The 19651-nt window shown below is 40.5% G+C and overlaps 1 protein-coding gene across 8 annotated transcripts in view; it reads left to right on the forward strand.

Annotated features, from left to right (window-relative positions):
* Window positions 1–1461: 1461 nt before the first annotated feature.
* The window catches only part of SCAF8 (SR-related CTD associated factor 8), a 166252-nt gene continuing 148062 nt past the window's right edge, over window positions 1462–19651 (forward strand). For 6 of the 8 annotated variants that reach the window (XR_012622526.1, XM_074818812.1, XM_074818810.1 and 3 more), the window contains exon 1: window positions 1462–1843. Coding sequence is in view for 5 of the 8 variants with exons in the window: in XM_074818812.1 (XP_074674913.1) it covers window positions 1814–1843 (30 nt within the window). In the remaining 3 variants the exon portion in view is untranslated. Of the gene's footprint in view, window positions 1844–2444; window positions 2626–19651 lie in introns of all 8 variants that reach the window. The other 2 variants (XM_074818815.1, XM_074818816.1) reach the window with 2 other exon arrangements.

The raw sequence follows: 19651 nt of genomic DNA on the forward strand, positions 1-19651 counted from the left end.
TGAACAGACCCAGTCCTCTCATCCTCTCCTAACATTTGCTCTAGCCTCCTGACCCTCTTGGTGGCCTGATACTGCAACAACAGTGATTGCCAGAGATGGGCTTTTTCTCTAAGTAAGCTGGTTGGTGAGAAAAACTTCTAATTCTGTTTGTAACAAGACTTAATAATCTCTCTTGTGTTTCTGTAAAAATGGAGCTGTAGGATTCCAGGTCTGCCTCAAATGCTGGTCTTATAAATTAAGATAAGTTACCCTGTTTGTTGCATAAAGCCCACTTCAGTTTGGACGTTGCTGACTCTGGCTGTTAGTGGGAATGTTTGCTGTCCATGAAGAGCCCTTGTGGCTCTGGTCTGAGGGGTGTTTGTGAGGACAGGAGGGTCTATCCAGAGCGTGGCCTAGAGTCTTGACTGGAAAATAATGAAATGCAATTCAGATTGGAGCCTAATTTATGCTGTCATAGCTCTGCTGTGTTGGTACGAGTTGAAAGAACATAAAAACAGCAGCTAAAGACAAACCTAAGGTTTCATCCTCAACGCTTCTGAGCTCCTTGAGGCTCTGCCTCATGAAGGTGAGTCACGTGGCAGCCTTTGTGTTTGAGGGAAGAAAAATCTATGCCCTGGAAGCAAGTCCTCCTGTTTGATACAGCGGTTGCTGCTGTGATTTCTCAGTTGAGGGAGGTGTTCTCGCTTCAGGGAGAGGCAGATGCTGTGCCAGGCTGGCATGGTGGCAGGTGATGCAGGTAGTGCTGCTGTTCACCAGGAAGAGGACAGTCAGAAACTTAACCTGGGAATATGCCCTGGGTGAGGAAACAGTAATGCCTTAACGCCTGGGGTTGGATTTGGAGACTTTTTGGTGTCAGGTTGTCAAGCTGTAATATTCATGTAGTGAGTGCACTGGGACTTGTGATTGATTTGCATTATGATTTCGGTGTTTTTCTCCTTTCTTCTTGATAAATAATATTATTTGCTAATTGCTTGTGATTTTTTAAATTTTTCTTCCTTCTGTATCCCACTGATCCTCTTCCCTGTTGTTTTCCTTCAAGCCTGCGTGCTGTCCGCCGTGGGCTGTGCAGGGAGGTGAGGCTCTGGCGGGCGAGGCATGAGGAGGCAAGCGGCCGCCTCTGCCGGTGTCCGGCCTTCCGCTGGCAACGGCCACAACGGTGCCCCGAGAGCTCCTGGATTTGCCCCCGGTGACGAAACACGGCGCCGTTTAACACCTTGTTCCCGTAACCCTTCCCTTCACACCCGCTGGCAGGGCCGGACCGGGCCCGCTGCGTCAGGGCGGGCGCTGGGGAGGAGGAGGAGGAGGAGGAGGGGGGGGCGAGGGGGGGGCGGGGGGCGGGCGGGCCGCCATCCCGGCAGCGCCTCAGTGGCGCGGCCCGGCGGGCGGGCGGGCGCTGCCCGGCAGGTGGCGCTGTAGCCGCCTGCGCCCCTCTCGGCTCCTCTCGGAGCGGCGCCGCCAGGAGCCCCCGTGTGTCCGCCATATTGGCGCCCGCGCCGCAGCCGCCGCGCGTTGTTCCTCCATCTCCTGCCGGCGCGGCCGAGCGGAGCCGAGCGGGGGAGGGGACGTCGGCGCCGCCGGGCGGGAAGCGGGGCGAGGAGGCCGCGCGCTGCCGGGAGGAGACGGAAACGAGCGGCGCCCGCGTCCCTCCGCGCCCGCCCCCTGCGCCACCCGCCATGGCGAGGAGGCCCGGCGGCCCCTGAGCGCGGCGCACACGCACACACAGACCGAGACTAACCCCCTCCCGGCCGCGGCCCGGCCCGGCCCGGGCGCCATCAGCGGAGAGAAGCCGCCTGGCTCCCGCCTCCGCCGCGACATGGAGGCCGTGAAAGCCTTTAACAGCGAGGTGTGTAACCCACCCCCCCCCACCCCCCCCCTCTTCCCCTCGGGGTCGGGGAGCGGGCGGGGCCCCGGCGCCCGCCGCCTTCCCTGCCCCCTCCCGCTGCGCGCGCCTCGCCGCGGGGAGGGGGCGGGAACCGGGGGGGGCCGCGGCGGGTTGGGGGGGCAGAGGTGGGGGAGCGCTCCCGCAGGCAGCCCGAGTGCTCCCCCCCCGCCCCTTGTCGGGCGGGAGCGGGCCGTTGTCGCTGTCCCTGGGATACGGGAGGGGGGAGAGGGTAATGGAGGCACCCCCCCCACACACACACTCCTCCTCCCGCCGTCAGGCTGGGGGAGACTGAGCGGAGAAGAATGGATGTGGCGGCGGGCTGAGGGGAGAGGAGGCAGCGGGAGGAGGCCGCGGTGGGGGAGGCCGCTTTCCTGCGCCTGGCGTGCGGTGGGGCGGGTGATGCCCGGCCAACTTCACGCAGCGTCGGGGGGGGGGGTTTCCTGCATCGCCAGGCGCGGGGCCTGCGCGCTTCCCCGCGACCCTTGCCTCTTCTCCCACCCTCTTCCTCCTCGCTTGTTAAACGCGCGCCCGCTCTTAACGCCTCGTGGAGCTGTGTTTTCAGTCTGGGGATGGGAATACAAAGGCCTGGAGACACGTCTCTCTGTTCGAGAACAGTATATTCGCAGTGGTCAGGATGGATGGAAACAGACATTCCTGCGTGCTGCACGGAGCTCAGGTTCTGCACCAAAGCACTGTGCTGAGAGTGGGCTACGGCACCCACAAACACACGCTTACAGGCTCAGGTACTGATACGGCACCTGGCTTCCCTTTTGTGCCGGTAGTTAATGTTTGGTTTATTGCAAGATAGTTCTTCTGGCAATGTCGCTTTGTTCATCTTCATTGCGAGAGTTTGTGTCATTTATATTTTAAAGTTAAGGTAAAAGCAAGGGAAATAAATACCTGCTTTCTTCATAGGAAGTCATACGTGGTAAAGAATAGATTTTTGGTTATATTAACCGTAGAAAGTATCAGCTCTGGTTACAATGTATACCTCTATGCACACATATTGGAGCTCCGGGTTGCCCTCTTGCTACCCCCAGTGGGGATGTAGTAGGGTTTTAATGATCTGAAATAGTACAGTGCTGGTTTGGGTTCTTAAAATGTTAATTTGATTTGTAGTGGAACAACGTGCCAACCATGTTGTTTCTACAAGTCACAATAAGATAGGTTTTTAAAATGGACAGGTACTTCTGATAACTCAAGAGCAATTGAACAGCCGTAACTGATGTGCAATTCTAGGCATTGCACTTTATGCATCTCGAATTCTTAAGTAGAAGAAGACACATTGTGGCCGCTAGAAGGAAAGCAAATACTAGAAACTATTTTTTTCCTATTTTATTATTTGATTGGCTTATGTGCTGTATTGTTTAGTGGGGAAAAGGAGGAGTCTAGTCACAAGAACTGAAGAACATAAGTAGATTAGAACCTTTTTCTCACATACACCTACTAGTGTGAGCAAAAGTCTTCACTTTCATATTGAAAAACAACTTCTGGCTGACTTGCTGAGCACTCAGGTATAAGTACTGTAAAAATAACTCGCAAGACTTAAGGTGAGAACCGTACTGAAGAGCAGAGCTTTAGAATATGCCTTAAATCTTCTGAATACTTGAAAAACAGTAAACTTTGGGTTGTCAGAAAAGAAAATGCTAAAGATCAGGCAATGACGTTTTAACCAACTTATTTCCTATGGTATAAATACACAGCATCTATGAATAGACTTATTTTTGTGACTTCTCTTTCAGTTTTGTTTTAACTTGTATCTCTGTATTTGAATGCTGGACTACACTGATAAGAAGATTTTTAAAGATGCTATGACTAAACCCCTGATCCTGGAAGTAATTGGTGCAAGACTTGCTACATTTGGAGAATCCGAAGTGTCATTGCTAGGCACTCTGACATCTCTGTACCCAGTGCAGAACTTGACTTTAACTTAACTTTCAATCATTGTCTCTGGTCTAACAGACCTGTAAACATTTTGGGTTTTAGAACTGTGAAATGATTAATAAATATTTAAAGGAGCTGAAGTGTATGAGTCCGTAGATTGTAGTCTGTGCTGTACCCAAATGTTTTTGATTAACTTACAGAATATTTCTACTTCACATCTAAAAATCCTTTTCTTTGTTTACATTATGTTTTAAGGTCATATTATATTCCAGAAACGATGTCAGAGTTCTGTTATAGAGATTTTTGGCTTAAAATAGATGTAAATTAAATTTAGCAGTAGATGGGATAGACTAAATTGTACAAAAACTTTTACCATACTTTCTCTTAAACAGTTTGCATTCAGCTAATAATTTTACAACAGTTTAGGTAACATACTGGTGAAATCCAGATGACATTTTAGAAAGAACGTTCCAAATACCTTTAAATACTTAAGTCTGCAGGTTGAGTACTTCTGGGGTTGGGGGTTTTTTTTTTGGTTGGTTGGGCTTTTTTAAATGAAGGAGTTGTGTTTGGATTCTGCAGTGAAGCTAAAATAAAGGCAGCTGTCCATCTAGGTAGTATAGCTTACTCCAAATGTGTGTGTGAGCTGAGCAATATCTTCTATTAGCTATCTGATGTGATAGTCAGAATTGAAGTAATTAATATAGGCTTGTTGTTAATTTGATTAGAAAGAAATATTTCAAGTTTATTTGAACTCTGACTACTGGAAGTAATGCCAGCTGTGGTGGAAAGCTGTTCAGTGTCTATTGATGATACGTGACATTGTCAGTGCTGTACCTAGTCATGTATATATAAAATTAGTCCTAACATTTAAAGTCTTGGAAAAGATTAAATTTAAGATGGTCAGTATTGTTTTCATGTAATGGTTGATGTTTTACTATTTGATTAAAAGTGCTTGGCAACTGAAAAATAGAATACTATACAACTGACTTAGTATATTGTTGAGGTAATTGGCAGTGTTTTATACCACACAGTTTATCATTTGCTACAGTTGACATCATGAAGGCTAACCATTGCAGAGTCATTTTCCTCCAGGTCTCAATTCAGGCCCTGAGTTTTTTTCTGAAAAACATAACCTCAAAGTCAAGGACAGGTCTTGACAGAAAAAAATGACTGAAATGTTTCCAATTCTTTATACATTCTATAAAATGTATTTTGTCAAAAAGGAATTGAAATGAACTAGAGACAAGCATGCATTCCATCACAGTTCCAGCACTCAGATGGTAATGTTTTAGTTGCAGACTTCTCTAGTTAAAACTCAGTATTTGTTAGTATACTGAGTTTTGAGTATATACTAAATTTGTTATGTTTGCTGTCATCTTCAAATCTAGCCATTCTCACATTGGTTTTAGGTACTGTACCTGAAGTTGGTTTTGGGTGCTAGACTCTCAAGAGTTTTCTTGCAATACTTGTCCTTCTTGCAGTGTCAATCTTTGTATGTCCAAATTATTTTTCACATTATAATGGGAAGAATGTGTGCAGACAAGTCTGAAAGGAGATCAGAGGATGCTTTAATTCTGAAACACATTTGATTCTTTATTTATTTTGATATGAATCTGTAAAATAAATATAAATAATTCTACAGACATAAATAGCAGTAGGACTGAAATTTATTTTAGGGGAAAGGGAGATCACAAATTAGTTTTTTGTTTAGCCATGTTAACTGTATTTTTAAGTATTAAACAACAGGAATCTTGGAAGGACATTTATTTAAGTTTTAAAGGGAAAATTCGGCTTAGATGCTTGTTTCTTTAAAAATTGCAATAGTAAGTCACTGATCTAATTCAATTAAACATAGCATTTCTATTAATTTAAAGTTTCTCAATAACTTTAGTCACGTACCAGCTTTGTTAAGTCTTGTTGTCCATGATGCTGCCCTTACAGATTTTTTTGTATGCTCTTTATTTAAAAACAAAACAAAAAAATGCATAAGCTATGCACATTTTGGTGAAATCATTGAAAATTACAATACTTTATAAGTTGCCAAAACTGGCACCTGCAGGTTTGAACTACAGCCATTTAGAAGGTTAGCAGTGGTCAGACCTACTTAGGACAGTTTGATAGCCAAAAAAAAAATCCAAAAATGTACCTAGTTGTAGATTTTACATTGTTGGATCCGGTGAACAATAGTTTTTATCATCCAGTGCTACAAATTTGAGCTGAAATGTAGTGGAAAAATTACAGGTTTTATATTTGTCAGGCAACATAATATATTATGATACTGGAGAGGCAATTGTGAAAAGGACAATCTTACATTTAAAAAAAGAGAAAAATAGTAAGACAAAGCTTCTCCCTTGAAGCCCAGGAACAAGTAAGTCATGTGTCTTCTGATCCCTTTCAGAAATGCCACTTTCATTTGAGCATTTTTTGTATAAAAAGTTTAATGACTCTTCTCTGTACAGTTGGATGCTGATCTTTTCATATACAAGGGAATTGAATGGAAAACTGTCATCATGGAGATGTACAGAAATACGCTCTTAGTGTTTCAAGATAAGGGTGCGCATAAAGTGCTGTAAGATTAAGGTAGTGATTACAGCTTGCTTAAAGAGTGATGTGGGTTCCTATGCCTTTTCTCTTGTTAATCTAAATGTCTTCTAGGGTATGAGACTCGCAATTAAAACTTCCACCGCGTTGCTAGGTTGGGGTTCAGCTGTTACTAACAATGAAAATTGTTGTCCTTGCGTAGCTTGTCATAAAGTAGAGTCACAATGAGCTTTTGGTGTGCAGAATGGTTGAGAGCCACATAAGATGATAAGAAGCAGTTCATTGCCTGTTAGATTTGCACTTCATTGTCTGTTGGTCACCTTTATCATGATGTTTCTTTAGAAGGTATGTTTTAAGTGGCAGTGGGGAACAGTTCAGTCGATTACTATTTCAGAAATGTGACCCTTGGAAATAACCCACATTGTAATTACTGAGCATTGGAGTATAGGTGTACAGAAGTGTAACTCAAATATTCTATTTTAGACTACTTTATTTAAATGGCATATTCTAAGTCACCAAGGCGGCTTTTTCACAAAAGAATGCCAGTTGATGTTAAAAAAAGCTGAATGGTATGCCTCGTGAAGATGCTAAATAGAGATTGATGCTGAATAGCTGGCAAGAGTGAAAAAAAGGATGCTCTTTGAAATGGGGAGCCAGAGCTTTGATTAGTGCAAATAGTGATAGTAGCAGTTGTTACGTATGAGGAATGGTCAAAGGGCGTGTAAGCTAATCCCTGACAAGGTATTTTTCTTAGTTTCTGCAGCACATTTCACATTGGCTGAAGCACCTGAAACACTAGAGAGCTTTTTTCCTAGCTGCTGAGAAAATGAAAAAAACTTGTGTCTGTTTCCTCCTCATTCTCACTCTTGTTTTACCAGTCATAAAAAAAGTACAGCCATCTTTCATATCCTCTACTGTTTTGAATGATTCTGCAACTATATGTTTAAAGTTTTCTTCTTCTTTGTTTATCTGATACCGTGTTTATGGTCTGATATTCATTAATTTTGTTGTAGCAAATTGGGGTGAAAGCTTTTGGGTTACCTCTGTTCTTATTTCTCAGAAGAAAAAGTTAACTTGGTGATATCTGCATGTGCATGTGGACACACATATGTCTGAAAAAATTGTCTCTGTTTTCCATTCTTAACCTCTGGGGTGGATGTGAAAAAGGTCTTCAGTATTATTTTGCTTTATAGTCCCATAGTGCTTCTCAGAGAAGAAACATCAAATCTTTATAAACTGCATGAATTCCCTTAAGATACAGCAAAATATTTAAGGATTTGTTAATTTTCCTTTTGCTGTCAGGAACACTAAGAGCAGTATCGGTGAAATGCAAATATTTCACTCTTTTGCATCCCAGCAAGAGTTGAACTTTGCTGGCTCTCAACTATTTGCTTTTTGTTGAAAGGGCATAGGGAAAGAAAGCCCTTTTCTCTCCAAGATACAGCAAATATTAAATTGATGTTCACCTGATTAAATGTCTCCATGTGTGCTGTATAAATATTTGCAGTTTTAATATCACATTTTCAAAGACTGGTCTGACCTTAGACTTGTACCAGTCACAGAATCTTGACTTCTGGCCTTGTAAAGACATGATCATGCACGCTGTGTTTAAGGCCCAGAATGTTAGGGGTTTGGGTTTTTGTGCCTGTCTTGCTCAAGGACCTAATTTCTTTCATGAAGTAGTATAGGCTGGACATTGATTATATTTCTGCCTTGTATATATACACTTTACATTTCTTCTTAATCTGTGAGCCTGGGAGGGTAATGTAGATCTCTGGATTCTGCTAACACTCTTGAGTGGTAACTGGATAGTTACGAGTATTGATCCTGCTTGCCACTCATTTAGAGAGCAGTGAACCATTTTGTAGTTTAAATCAAATGCACTTCTGAACTCTCATGACTTCAGATCCTTTGATTTTTACCTACTCACTAAGACCATGCCTAGGGCTACAATCTTTGGCAAAGTACTTGAAATTATCTTAACTCGTCTTATTTGAGTTTGCCATCAGCAGTCTGTTTTCCTGTGGCAGTTGTATAAGTCTAGTAATCCAAATGGCTTTCTTACAGAAAAAAGAGCAGGTCTTAAAATACGATCTAGACACTTGATTACTTTCATGAGGACTTTTTTCGCTTAGGAAGAGGCCCACTTTTTTTCTCATCTGTAAAATTGGTTCATCATTCTACCTCTGGACACCCACCAAGATACTTATCCCGAGTGGCTGATTCAGCTTTGGTTAGAGCCCACGTTCCTGGTCTCTGCAACTGCTGGTGTAACTCCACTGTGAGGCCTGGGACAATGGTGTGCAACCCTCTGTTCGTGTGCGTATCCAGAGTTCAGTGAGCTTGGCATTGAACTCGATAAACAATGTTAGTCCTTGTTCCTGTATCAGAACTTTTCATTAATTGCAGGTGCGCTTCTTTCTTTCAATTTCTTCGCTCCTTTGGAGCTACTTTTCTGCAGTATTTCTCTGGGAGCACTGACAGTGGCAGCAGTCAGCTAGGTAATTTTATTAACCTTATTTAGCAGCTGCTTCTACATTGTAGGCTATGTGTTGTTAAGGGAAAAAGGATCTTCAGCTAGTGCTGTACTAGTTTTTGTCTTCACCTGTACTTGCCACTTCTACTGACCAAAAGGAGACTTTTTTAAAATAGAGTTTTGAAAGGGATTGTTAAAATTTAGAGGATTTAAGAGGAAATGAGTGCTTTGCTACCATGATCCTCTGTCAGACTTATCCCCACCATAAATGTGTATTTCATGTAACAGCCTGCTCTTTGTGCTGTTATGCTTTTGGCAAATAAGCTACCATTTGTGCAAAAATGGCAACTATGGATATACATCGATTTATCATTTTCACTTTTTTTCAAGAGTTTGCCTACAGAGTTTGCCTGGTTTTACTGGGTACAGTTTTTGATTGTATGGGACTTTTTTTTTAAGTTCCAAATGAGTAATATTGGATTGCTATCCTTTCTCCTAGCTTTGTGATTATACAAGCAGGTAGCTGATAGGCATTTTTCTGATGCTTTGACATTCAGAAATGTAATGCCTGTGTTTAATAAAATACAAATGTGGAAGGTAAGACGTGGCACCTTTGTTATTGTGCTTGCTGTTGATGGTTTCTGAGGGTCGGCAGAGAGTGCTCTGGTTCCTGTTTACAATGAGGGCACAAAAGCTGTGTAAAAGTGGAGAGACAGAGCTGAGAGCCGGGAGGCAGTAGTAGCGATGGATGGTGGCTGAGCAGTAAAACAGTGTAGGCTAGCAACAGCTGAGAGATTGAAGGCACCTGTTTTGGTAACCTTGAGCTTGTTTATTATCAAGTTCTGTCTATAACATTAGTCTTGAAAGAGTGGAGTAAATATTCTTTTATAAACACTGATGACAGCTGCACAAGGTGTTTTATGCAAGGCAATGAACAGCTGTCCTACGTGTTTGAATTGGAATTTTTAATTGAAATAGCATGCATTTTTGGGAAAGATATTTTAGAAGATCTGTATTCTTGTGGTGTTTGGCCTAGGGTTCAAAGTTTCCAAATACTTGTTCATTTGGAGTCGAGTGGTTAGGGTTTCCTTGGTTTTTTGGTTTTCTGGTTTTAGTATTTATTAGTTACTTTCAAAAGCTAAAGTAGAGTTAATTATGTGCATCCTTTGCTTTCCATACCTATTATTCTATAGCTCATTTTTTTCTTTAAAGAAGTACAAAATACTGTAAATTGCTGCTCACTATAAAATTGTTAGTTTAAAAATCTTGGCCTCATGGTGTGACTTTATGGAGCTCTCCTGATGGATAATTTAGAAATCAGTACAATAGATAAAAATGCAATTCTCATACTTTGATATTGATGTGACTGCAGTTTTAAAAAGAGAAATAATTATACTTATGAATGTCTTTGGATTTTCCAGAGGTTAAGTCTGAAGAGCTTAGAATGTATTAACCAGGTTGTTGGAAGCCTAGGGAAAGATCTGATCAGACTGTTTTTTCAGAATACTGAATCTCCTATACATATTAACAAAACAAAGCTGGTTGATGAGAAAAGTCATAGGTTATTCTCTGAATCTGCTTTAAATTACAGCTTTAGCTAACACGTTGATCTTTATAGCTTGGTAACCAGGTATTCAGTAGTAGCCACTACTTTCTAATTTTCAGAAAAGTGAAGTGGAACACTTAACAGTAAAGGAGGAACATTTATATAACATATATATTGGTTGGAGAAATCCAACCCACTATAAACCATAATTTAAAAAAAAAAATTAAATCATGGAGTTTCATTGTGAATGCAGGGGATTTTAAACCATATCTGAAGGAGAAAGCATTTTGAAATCAATAAGAGAGGACAGCTTTTGTTGTAAGCCCTAAAAACAGTTGGCAGAGAAAACGTGTGAGTCTTTGATTTTCATGTTTAGTTTCTGTCCCTATATTTTGTATCTCACAATTGCAGAGGTGTGATTGTATTTAGACTTTTCTAAGGCATTTAACTCCATACTGTGCCACACTTTACCAAACCAGTGTGTTGCAACAAGAACAAGGGGCACTTCTCCACTGCGGGCAGCCCACAAGCTCACCTCTGGAAATCTACAGAGACTGACATTGTGCCTGAAGCTGATCAATTTTCCTGCTGGTGATCTAGAATTAGCTATAAAATCATGATAAAAACTTACTAATGGAAATTAGCCATATGGCAGGAATGATGAGAAAATGACAGAAAGTGAAATACCCCTGTTATATCCCTTATTTCTTACGTGGTATGCTTTCAGAGATCATCTGGACTTTTTGATCAATCTTTACTTTCTGTTGCTGGGAGTTTGGGCATTGGTAAAGTGCTCAGTCTTGCCTACCTATTTTATGTGGTCCACTTAGGTTTTTCTAAGCTTTTTGTTCCTATGCAGGAAACATCCTAAGTTACTATGAAGAGAAAAAGGGGAATTGTATTTTATGGCTTGTAAAGGGCTAGGAGCAAATGAAGTATGTTCTAGAGGCTATTCTGAACTAAACATCTGTTTCCTAGTTGCATGCAATTCAGGAGACTAGAGTTGAATCCAGGTGGTTTCTTTAAATTCCAGTTTCATGTTCATAGTCTATTTGTACAAAGCAGACTACCAACAGAACTCATTTCTTTGAAAGTAATAATGAAGAGGGTTTAGAGGAAATTGTAAATGGGCTGTTGTAATATGCCTTTTGGCCCAAATAGATGAAAACTAAAATGGAATTTTGTTGTTCCATCTCAAACTGTTCAGATTCAGTAAGTTTGAAAGTCATAATTGTGCTTCCTCAAAATGAAAGGTGTGGGAGAAGGACTGAGCAAAGGTGGTGATGGTAACACCTGCCTTCTTCATGCACTGAAATGTGATGGACTGGAGAGACTGCTGTATTACCTTTGCATCCTATTTCACTTAATTGCTTATACACTCAGTTAGGATGAATATTCAGATGTTCTCTTTAAACATAAACATATGTGAAGAGTGGTGTATAATACAACTGACGTGTAGGGGGTAAGCTTTTTGTGTGAGTGTTCTCAGTTGCTTTTAAATTTTTTATAAATCAATTAAGTGCAACAGTAAAAGGAACACACACATGGGGATACTAAGCATATTGACTATTATGTTTGTTAATTTAAGCCACATGCACTTCAAGTGTTTGAAAACAGTTAAGATAGTTGCTGCTGAGTTGCAGCCCTCTCTTGTTTTGAGCTTTTTTTAATGTTGGATTTTGGCAACTCCTGTTGTCTTGGTTGATTACTAGAGGAAAAGAACTTTTAATTTTTTTCCCCTCTAAACTGAAATACCTTATGCAGAATGGAGCATCTACCATTCTGGTCATCCTATATGCCCATCTTTGGTATATATTTTAACATTTCTGTGCAGCGCAGAGAGCAACAAGGTGCTGATTTGGTTTAAATAGTAGTTCTCACTGGTAGGTCTTAGCATCAAGTAGAAATCCTATTCACTGAGGGATGGGCTCATGTAATTTAAGCAACTTTTCCTAGAGGTTGAATTTCAGGAGAGTGTGTGAAATGCAACATAGTAGAAATTTGTTGATTCTGTCCTTTTTTTTTAAAGCATTAACTGACAATACTCTTTTCTTGTTCTTTGCAGTGTGGTGATATAAATATTTGGTAAGCAATTCAGTGACTATTTTTGTATATACAATTGGATTTGATTTATTTTAATGCTATTGAAATGTGGAAGAGATTAACCTAATTTGTTAAGGTAATATGTAAGACTTGACTTCTAAGTATTTATTTTGTCTTTTGCACATCGAAATTTCAGACATTTATTATTATGGATGATGTCTGGTTAGTGTTGTGTCCTGGTAGCAGCCAGAGAAAACTGTGAAAATGTTTCAGTAGAGTTACAGGTAATTGATATACCTGTCACTGCTTCTGGTCATCATCTCATATTTAAGAGATTGGTCTGAATGGTAGAGTATCAGTATCAAAATGTTTATTTCCTTAGTTGCTGCAACAGTGTAACATTGTACGTATGAATATTTGTTCCTTTGGATCACGAGACCAGAAGTGCTCATAGCTTTCAAGCCTTCTAGTGGCAAAATTAGTCTTACATGAGAAATGATTTGCTAGCCACACTTCTCTTGCCTTTGTAAGATGTGGCCAGAGGTATGAAAAAGGATATATTACTAACAAAGCTGTATTTTAATACTTTGTTCTAATTTTTATTCAGAATTTTCGTAGGGAAACGGCTGTCTGGGTTGCTTGCCTGTTGAGTAAGAGTGGTGAAAGATCTTGGAATTAAGCACTGGGCTTTGTAGAAGCATAGTAGGCCATTGCCTTCTGTGGAGATGCAATAACTTGCTCTGTAAGCAACTGACCATCCACAGAGGATGTTTCATGTGCATGTTGCCTGGTCTTCATGTGAGAAACCTGAGACCATAGCTTAGCTTTGTGTACTATACTGCCTTGTAAATGACAGCTGTTTACAATAGAATTAACATTTTACAGATATTTACAATAGAATTAACTTTTTAAGCACTTCTTGAGTTACAGTTGTAATGATAAAAATATTGTTTGCATTACTGAACAATCAAAATTTGAAATATGCTGATGAATTCCAAGACTTTCAGTAATCCTTCTCCTGAAGACCACTTTTCTTAACAGAATTAAAAAAAAAAAAAAGAGCAGAAATTCAATGCTTTGTCTATGACATCAACCTGACCTTTTGCCTTTCCCCTATTGTCAATGTATAATTTATATAACTCATTAAATCTTTGAGCAAGCCCATGTTTTTTTCTCCAATTTGGAAATAGGACTTAGTTTATTTAAAATGATGTTGGGTAAAGGGAGTATAAGTAATGCTGTTAAGCCTAACTTGTATATACACTGGAATACTGCCTTTTACCTAGTTTCTTAGCTCTCAGCACCATTGCTTTTCGCTGCTCAAATCATGACATTGTTATATCAGAAGAAAATACAAAAATGGAACTATAATTGTCTTTATTTGCCAGCCTGGTCCTTTCTTGGATATGATACTTTAATGTACATTTATTAGGTAAATCTATGTAACTTGTTGCATTTGGAACCTGTTACTTCTGAAGGAGATGCACAAGGAAATTACTCTCTTCATTGTCCAACAAATCCATACAAAATCCTTGTAAAGACAGTTTCCCATCTATTTCCAGATAATATTGGTTGACTGCAGTGGAGAGAGTGGTATGGAAGAAATGCTTGTTTCAGGACATGATACTAAAAAATGGGTCTTAAGGCTTTTTGTTTGTTTTCAATGAATGTAAGAACAGAAAATGTATTTTAATTGGAAGTGATGAGAAGCAGCAGAATTTGAATTTGTTTGAAACAATGCACAGGTGAATATCTGTTGTATTTAGGGTGAGAATAAAATTGGTAAGAGAGAAATCCCCTTGCATTCTAGCCAGTCCTGAGAGATTAGAGGGGCTAGGGGCGACTGGACTTATCTCTTCATAGGTATGCCAACTGGGGCTGTAACTATAGGTCTGACCTGGATGCCCGAACAGCCCGTATGCTGTAGGTCCAGTTGCATTCAAAATAAGCCATCAGATTCACAAATAGTGTGGATCAATGGCTGTCACTATAGGTCTGACCCAGCCCAAACGCCCATATACTGTAAGTCTGGTTGCATTCAAGAGAAGCAGTCAGATTCACGAACAGTACGGTTTATTTTTATGCAACATCTACAGATTCTTTAATATTGCCTACAATAAATGCACAAACTGCAGGTTGGCTATATAGCACTACACAAAAGAAAAACGATTGCAATCACTCACACTTAGTTCCCAGTTATGTACTTGGCATAGCGAGAAAATCTTACCAAAAGGCGTCCCTTCGGGGCGGGGGTGGGTGGGTGGCGAGAGCACAAACCTGTCGATCTGTCCCTCCGATTTGGTGTTGGATTATTGTCCCTCCAAGTTAGGTAACAACTTGGGGTAGTATTTATCTTAGTTTGTATGTGTGAGTGGGTGGGACTGTAGTCAAGCCATTATCTTTTGAGTAATGACACAGCACGTTCTTTGGTGCCAGGGGTACAGCTGGTTTTTGTGGGGAAAAAAGGGAGGATGAGAAACAAGGTCGGCTTGATGCGAGGAGTGCGGCTGGGTTTTTGTGAGAAAAAAGGGAGGATGAGGAACAAGGCCAGCAGGCTACTGCAAAAATCATCCCTTAAGAGAAAAAAGTAGAGCAGGAAATAAATCTGTCCTTGAGATGAGTGAAAGAATGGGACTGCACGGCCTACACCCCGCTTTGCATTCCTCCTTGGCGCCATGACAAATGCACATCACTGGACCTCCATCCCGTCCTGTGCTTGCTCTGGGCATCCTGTGTCAAGGAAATGTGTGTTTTACAGATTTCTCACTGTTTTGCTTTTCTCACGTTTCCAACACCTAACAATATCATAAAATGAAGAATTGGTGTGACTCTTATGAAAGAAAATAACATGTTATGTATGTATAAGAGTTCTTTGAGAGAACTAGCAAGCACGTGAACAGGGAAGAACCAGGTGATGTTACTTGAATTTCCCGAGAGCAGTTGAGAAGGTCCATCCCCAGAAGTTTGAAAAGAAGTTGAATTGCTGTGCAGAGTGCATCCTTACATTGATAGATGACTGCTAAGAGGGGAGATGGGGAGAAGTTCATGTGTAGAAATAAATTGCATTTTTTCATGATGGAATCTTATGTGGGTTTGTGCTGGGAATTCATGCTTTTCAATGTATTCATAAATGCTGTGGAAAAGAAGTAGAATAATGAGGCAAAAAAGTTTGCTGACAGTGTTCAGTATCAGCATCCTGAATAACTTAAGGTCTAGCCATGAACGATTGCAAAAGGACATTGCTGTACTGTTAGATGGCACCCTAGAATGTGGTAATGCAGGCTGCGGAGATAGTATGAAACAGACAACACCTGCTTTATGCACACAGTGATGGTCACTGAAATGATATAATTTGGTAATTAATAAGATCTTGCAACTGAAATGAAAATGCCTGTTCCAAGTTCAGCAGTAGTCAAAATATCAATCGTAATCCTGGAAATTAGGAAGGAAATAGAGACTCGTTATACTGCCATTACATCTTTATCTTATGCCATGTGCAGTCTAGTTTGCATCTCATAGGACTGTGTTGGCAGAACTCATGTACAGAGAGGGGCAGAAGGGATAATCAAAGGAATGGAGCAGGTCTGTATGAGAAATTAGTAAATATTAATATTCTTTTTGGGCTGGAACAAAGGTGACTGGAAGATGATGAGATAAGAGTCTGTAGTACTGGTGATACAGAAGAGTGAAATCAGTTTTTTCTAATGCATAAGCTAGGTAAACCCAGTGTCACCAATGAGCACAGGTTCAAATCAAGCAAAACGAGCTTCTTTGTACAGGTTTTGTTTAAACTGTGTGCCTTTGCCAAAAGATATTGGGCATGCTAAAGTTTTACATGTATTAAAAAATGAAAAAAATTGAATTCCATATGTGGAGGGAATTCAGAGATTTTATGAAAAAGATCAATTGGTGCTGTCTCAGGAATCACTGAGCTGTGGGTTGCTGGTGACTAAAATAATATGCAGAGAAAGTATCACTGAAAGGGCAGCTGTGTATTACCTTCCATAAACATCAACTCTTGAATACTGTTTCTATTGGTTTTCTCTGACCTAGTGGTATGCATCAGTAAATAAGACATTTTCTACCATGCCCTAGCTCCAAGAAAAGGAGGAGTGATTAGGAGAGAAGAAAAAAAAGAAAAAGAAAAAAAAAAAGAGAAAGTAAAAATAAATTATTATGAGAAGACAGAAGGATGTTAAGAATAAAAACAATTTAGAAAGAGGGAACCAGAGAGGGACAGAGAAAAGCAGACTTGATAGCAATCATCACTTCTTGGTGGGGTCTGAGTAGGAGTGGGTGCTCTGCAGTGATGCTCAGCCCAGAGGCATGGTTAGGGAGCTTGAAACAGTTGCCAGGTCTCTGTTGTCAAACATCCTGCTCTTCCTGACACTCAAAATGGCCAAGCTGACTAGAGGTGGGTGAAATTTGACAAGAACATCCCAAGACTTGGTGAGGCTTTGGATGTGGAGGGTAAATAAAAAAGGGAGTGTATATGCAATTTCAGGAGATTTTGGAGAAACTGGAGAAGGAACCTGGCATATTTGCTGTCTATATGATGAGAGGGTCTTCCTCTCGCCACTGAATGGGCATGAGTCCCACGACCACACCCGAGGACCAGGACCACATTCCTGTTAAGCAGTAGATTGATTAACAATATAAGCTACCATGCTGGGGGTTTTTCACCTTCCTGTGGCAGTAAGTCATGCTACTGAATGTTTTGGTGTGACACAAGGCCAACAAGCTGGGGAAGTGAAGCACAGATGGATAGGGGAAGTTTTTTGAGGCATGACTTCAAGGTGAATTGGTTAGCCGTTACGCACACTACCAAAGAGAGGGGAGAGGAATTACTGATAGTTTGGATGATGTGATGCAGGTTTGACCCTCTGTGTGTCTGTCACATTTCTGTACAGTTGTGTTAGGATGAGAACTTACAAAATAGCCACATTTATTTTTACAAAGCAGTTTAGAGATAGTCTTATAAAACCAGAACAAAAATCCACCCTTAAAACAATCTGTTACTTTGATCATCTTGAAGACTTTCAGTGCTGTCTGTCTTAATAAGCTGTTGCCTGCTTACCTGGCCATTTGGCTGGCATCTGATCCTTACTTTGTAAGATCATTACCCTGGGAATTGCTTGCATTGAGACAGAATTTGGTGATAAGTATATCTTTGTGGACTCATTTTGTCCCGGAAGTGCCATTCAGATTCAAGGATTCCCTTTAAGGATTTCCTGTGATTTATATTCAGTGTTAATCAAACATGCATACTTCTATCAAAGGTTTATTGATTGTCCCCCACCTAATTATCAAAATGGTGATGTGCATAGAGCATGGCTCAATGGAATCATCGTACAGCAAAGCAGTAAAACAACTTCCCCCCACAACGATTCACTGCAAATTAATCAGGTGTTTTCTTTGACTATAAATGGGTTAGGAAGATTAATGTTCATTTGTGTTTTGTAGTTTCCAGTATTGTTTGCAATGTTTGGAGCTGAGCATGTTCACTCATCTAGAGTACTTGAGATAGGCAGCTCAGTCTTGTCCACATCTTTCTAGAATAATCTGATAGAACATTACATTTTCATTGACGTTGCAATCAAATGTATACTACTATTAAATGTACTGAGTTGAAAAATCACTGGCACTTTTCACAGTAACTTGAAAATGTTCTCTTTACTTTTGCTATGCTTTTTCTCACAGAGGAAAATAAAATTATTCCCAAAAGGTCATATGGGAATCCTGCATTTAATGTTCTTTCTAACTTGATTATTTAACACTTGTTTTTTCAAAAACTGAGCCAACGGTTTGGAAATTGTTTCTCTTACCAGTACAGTCAGACTCCTCATGACTTGTCTATGATTGTGTTAGACTTCCCCCCGCACCCTGCTGCCACATGAAATTCTGTAGAAGTTTAGTCTTTGTTCCTTCTTAACAGTTGTGTTCTTTGGAAGTAAATGATTTGTTTTCTTCAGTATCAAACATGCAGTTTCTTTCTGTTGTTCAGTTTTTGCGTGTGATAATGCCATCTACCTTTAGAGAGGGAATGTCTCACCTTCACTTTCCTGGCTGATGTGCCATAATTCAAGAATGGACGGTACAAAACAAAGTTTTGTATAATTTTGTAATGGATTTTTATAGTTTTTTTTTTTATCAAGGTTTAACTTTTCAGTGTATTCAAATCAGTTAGTCTTACTGAAGCATCATTTTCCCAAATGTTACGTTTGTGGTGACTTTTCTCAGGAGAGCCTTTGTGTCAGAATGACCCTTAGGTGAATACACAGCTCTTTGCAGCAGTGCTCTTTTCCTGGCAAATACCAGTAGACTGTTTTTCCCCCTTAGATATTAGGATAGGTGGGAGATGAATATTGGTTTTGTTTAGATTAGCATATGCTTTTTAGTTTCTGGTGCAAAATCAATTACTATATGAAAGGGAAAAATAAATTGATCCAACAACATGTGAGGTGGTTTTTGAATTGGATTTTGATTTGTGTGTATATCATCAACTGGTGATAGATGTGCAGTGTTGAGAGAAATTTTTATTCTCTTAGAATACATTTTAAAAAGAGACTCCAAACTGTAGTGCTCACTACAGCAGTGCACATGTTTCTGTACTTAATGGTTTTTCACATGAGAAGTGATGCAAATGCTTTCACTATGCAAGTCCTTCCAACTGTGAATTTATGAAAATAAGAGAAAATAGGTTTCATTGGTGGTCAGATATCATAGAATAATATAACCCTTTGGGTTGAAAGGGACCCTAAAGATCATCTAGCTCCAACCCCCCTGCCATGGGCAGGAACACCTTCCACTAGACCAGGTTGCTCAAAGCCCCGTCCAACCTGGCCTTGAACACTTCCAGGGAGGGGGCAGCCACAGCCTCTCTGGGCAACCTGTTCCAGTGTCTCACCACCCTCACAGTAAAGAATTTCTTCCTTACATCGAATTGAAATCTACCCTCTTTCAGTTTAAAGCCATTACCCCTTGTCCTATCACTACACTCCCTGATAAAGAGACCCTCCCCATCTTTCCTGTAGGCCTACTTTAAGGACTGGAAGGCTGCTATAATATCTGGCAATAGTGATCAGATGCTTAAAGAAATATGGATCAGTTTTTGGGCAAGTGTTTTATGAGAGTTGATGTTTATCCAGCAAAGCAGGTAAATGGCTAGTGAATGAAATTGGGCAGATTTTTTTCTTAATTCATGGAATCATATGGTAGCTCAGCTGTAAAGCATGGGGTTTTTAAAGTTTGAATAATGGTTTGTGTGTTTACTCCT

This window comes from Strix aluco, chromosome 3 (assembly GCF_031877795.1).
Source record: "Strix aluco isolate bStrAlu1 chromosome 3, bStrAlu1.hap1, whole genome shotgun sequence".
Classification (NCBI taxonomy): Eukaryota; Metazoa; Chordata; class Aves; order Strigiformes; family Strigidae; genus Strix; species Strix aluco.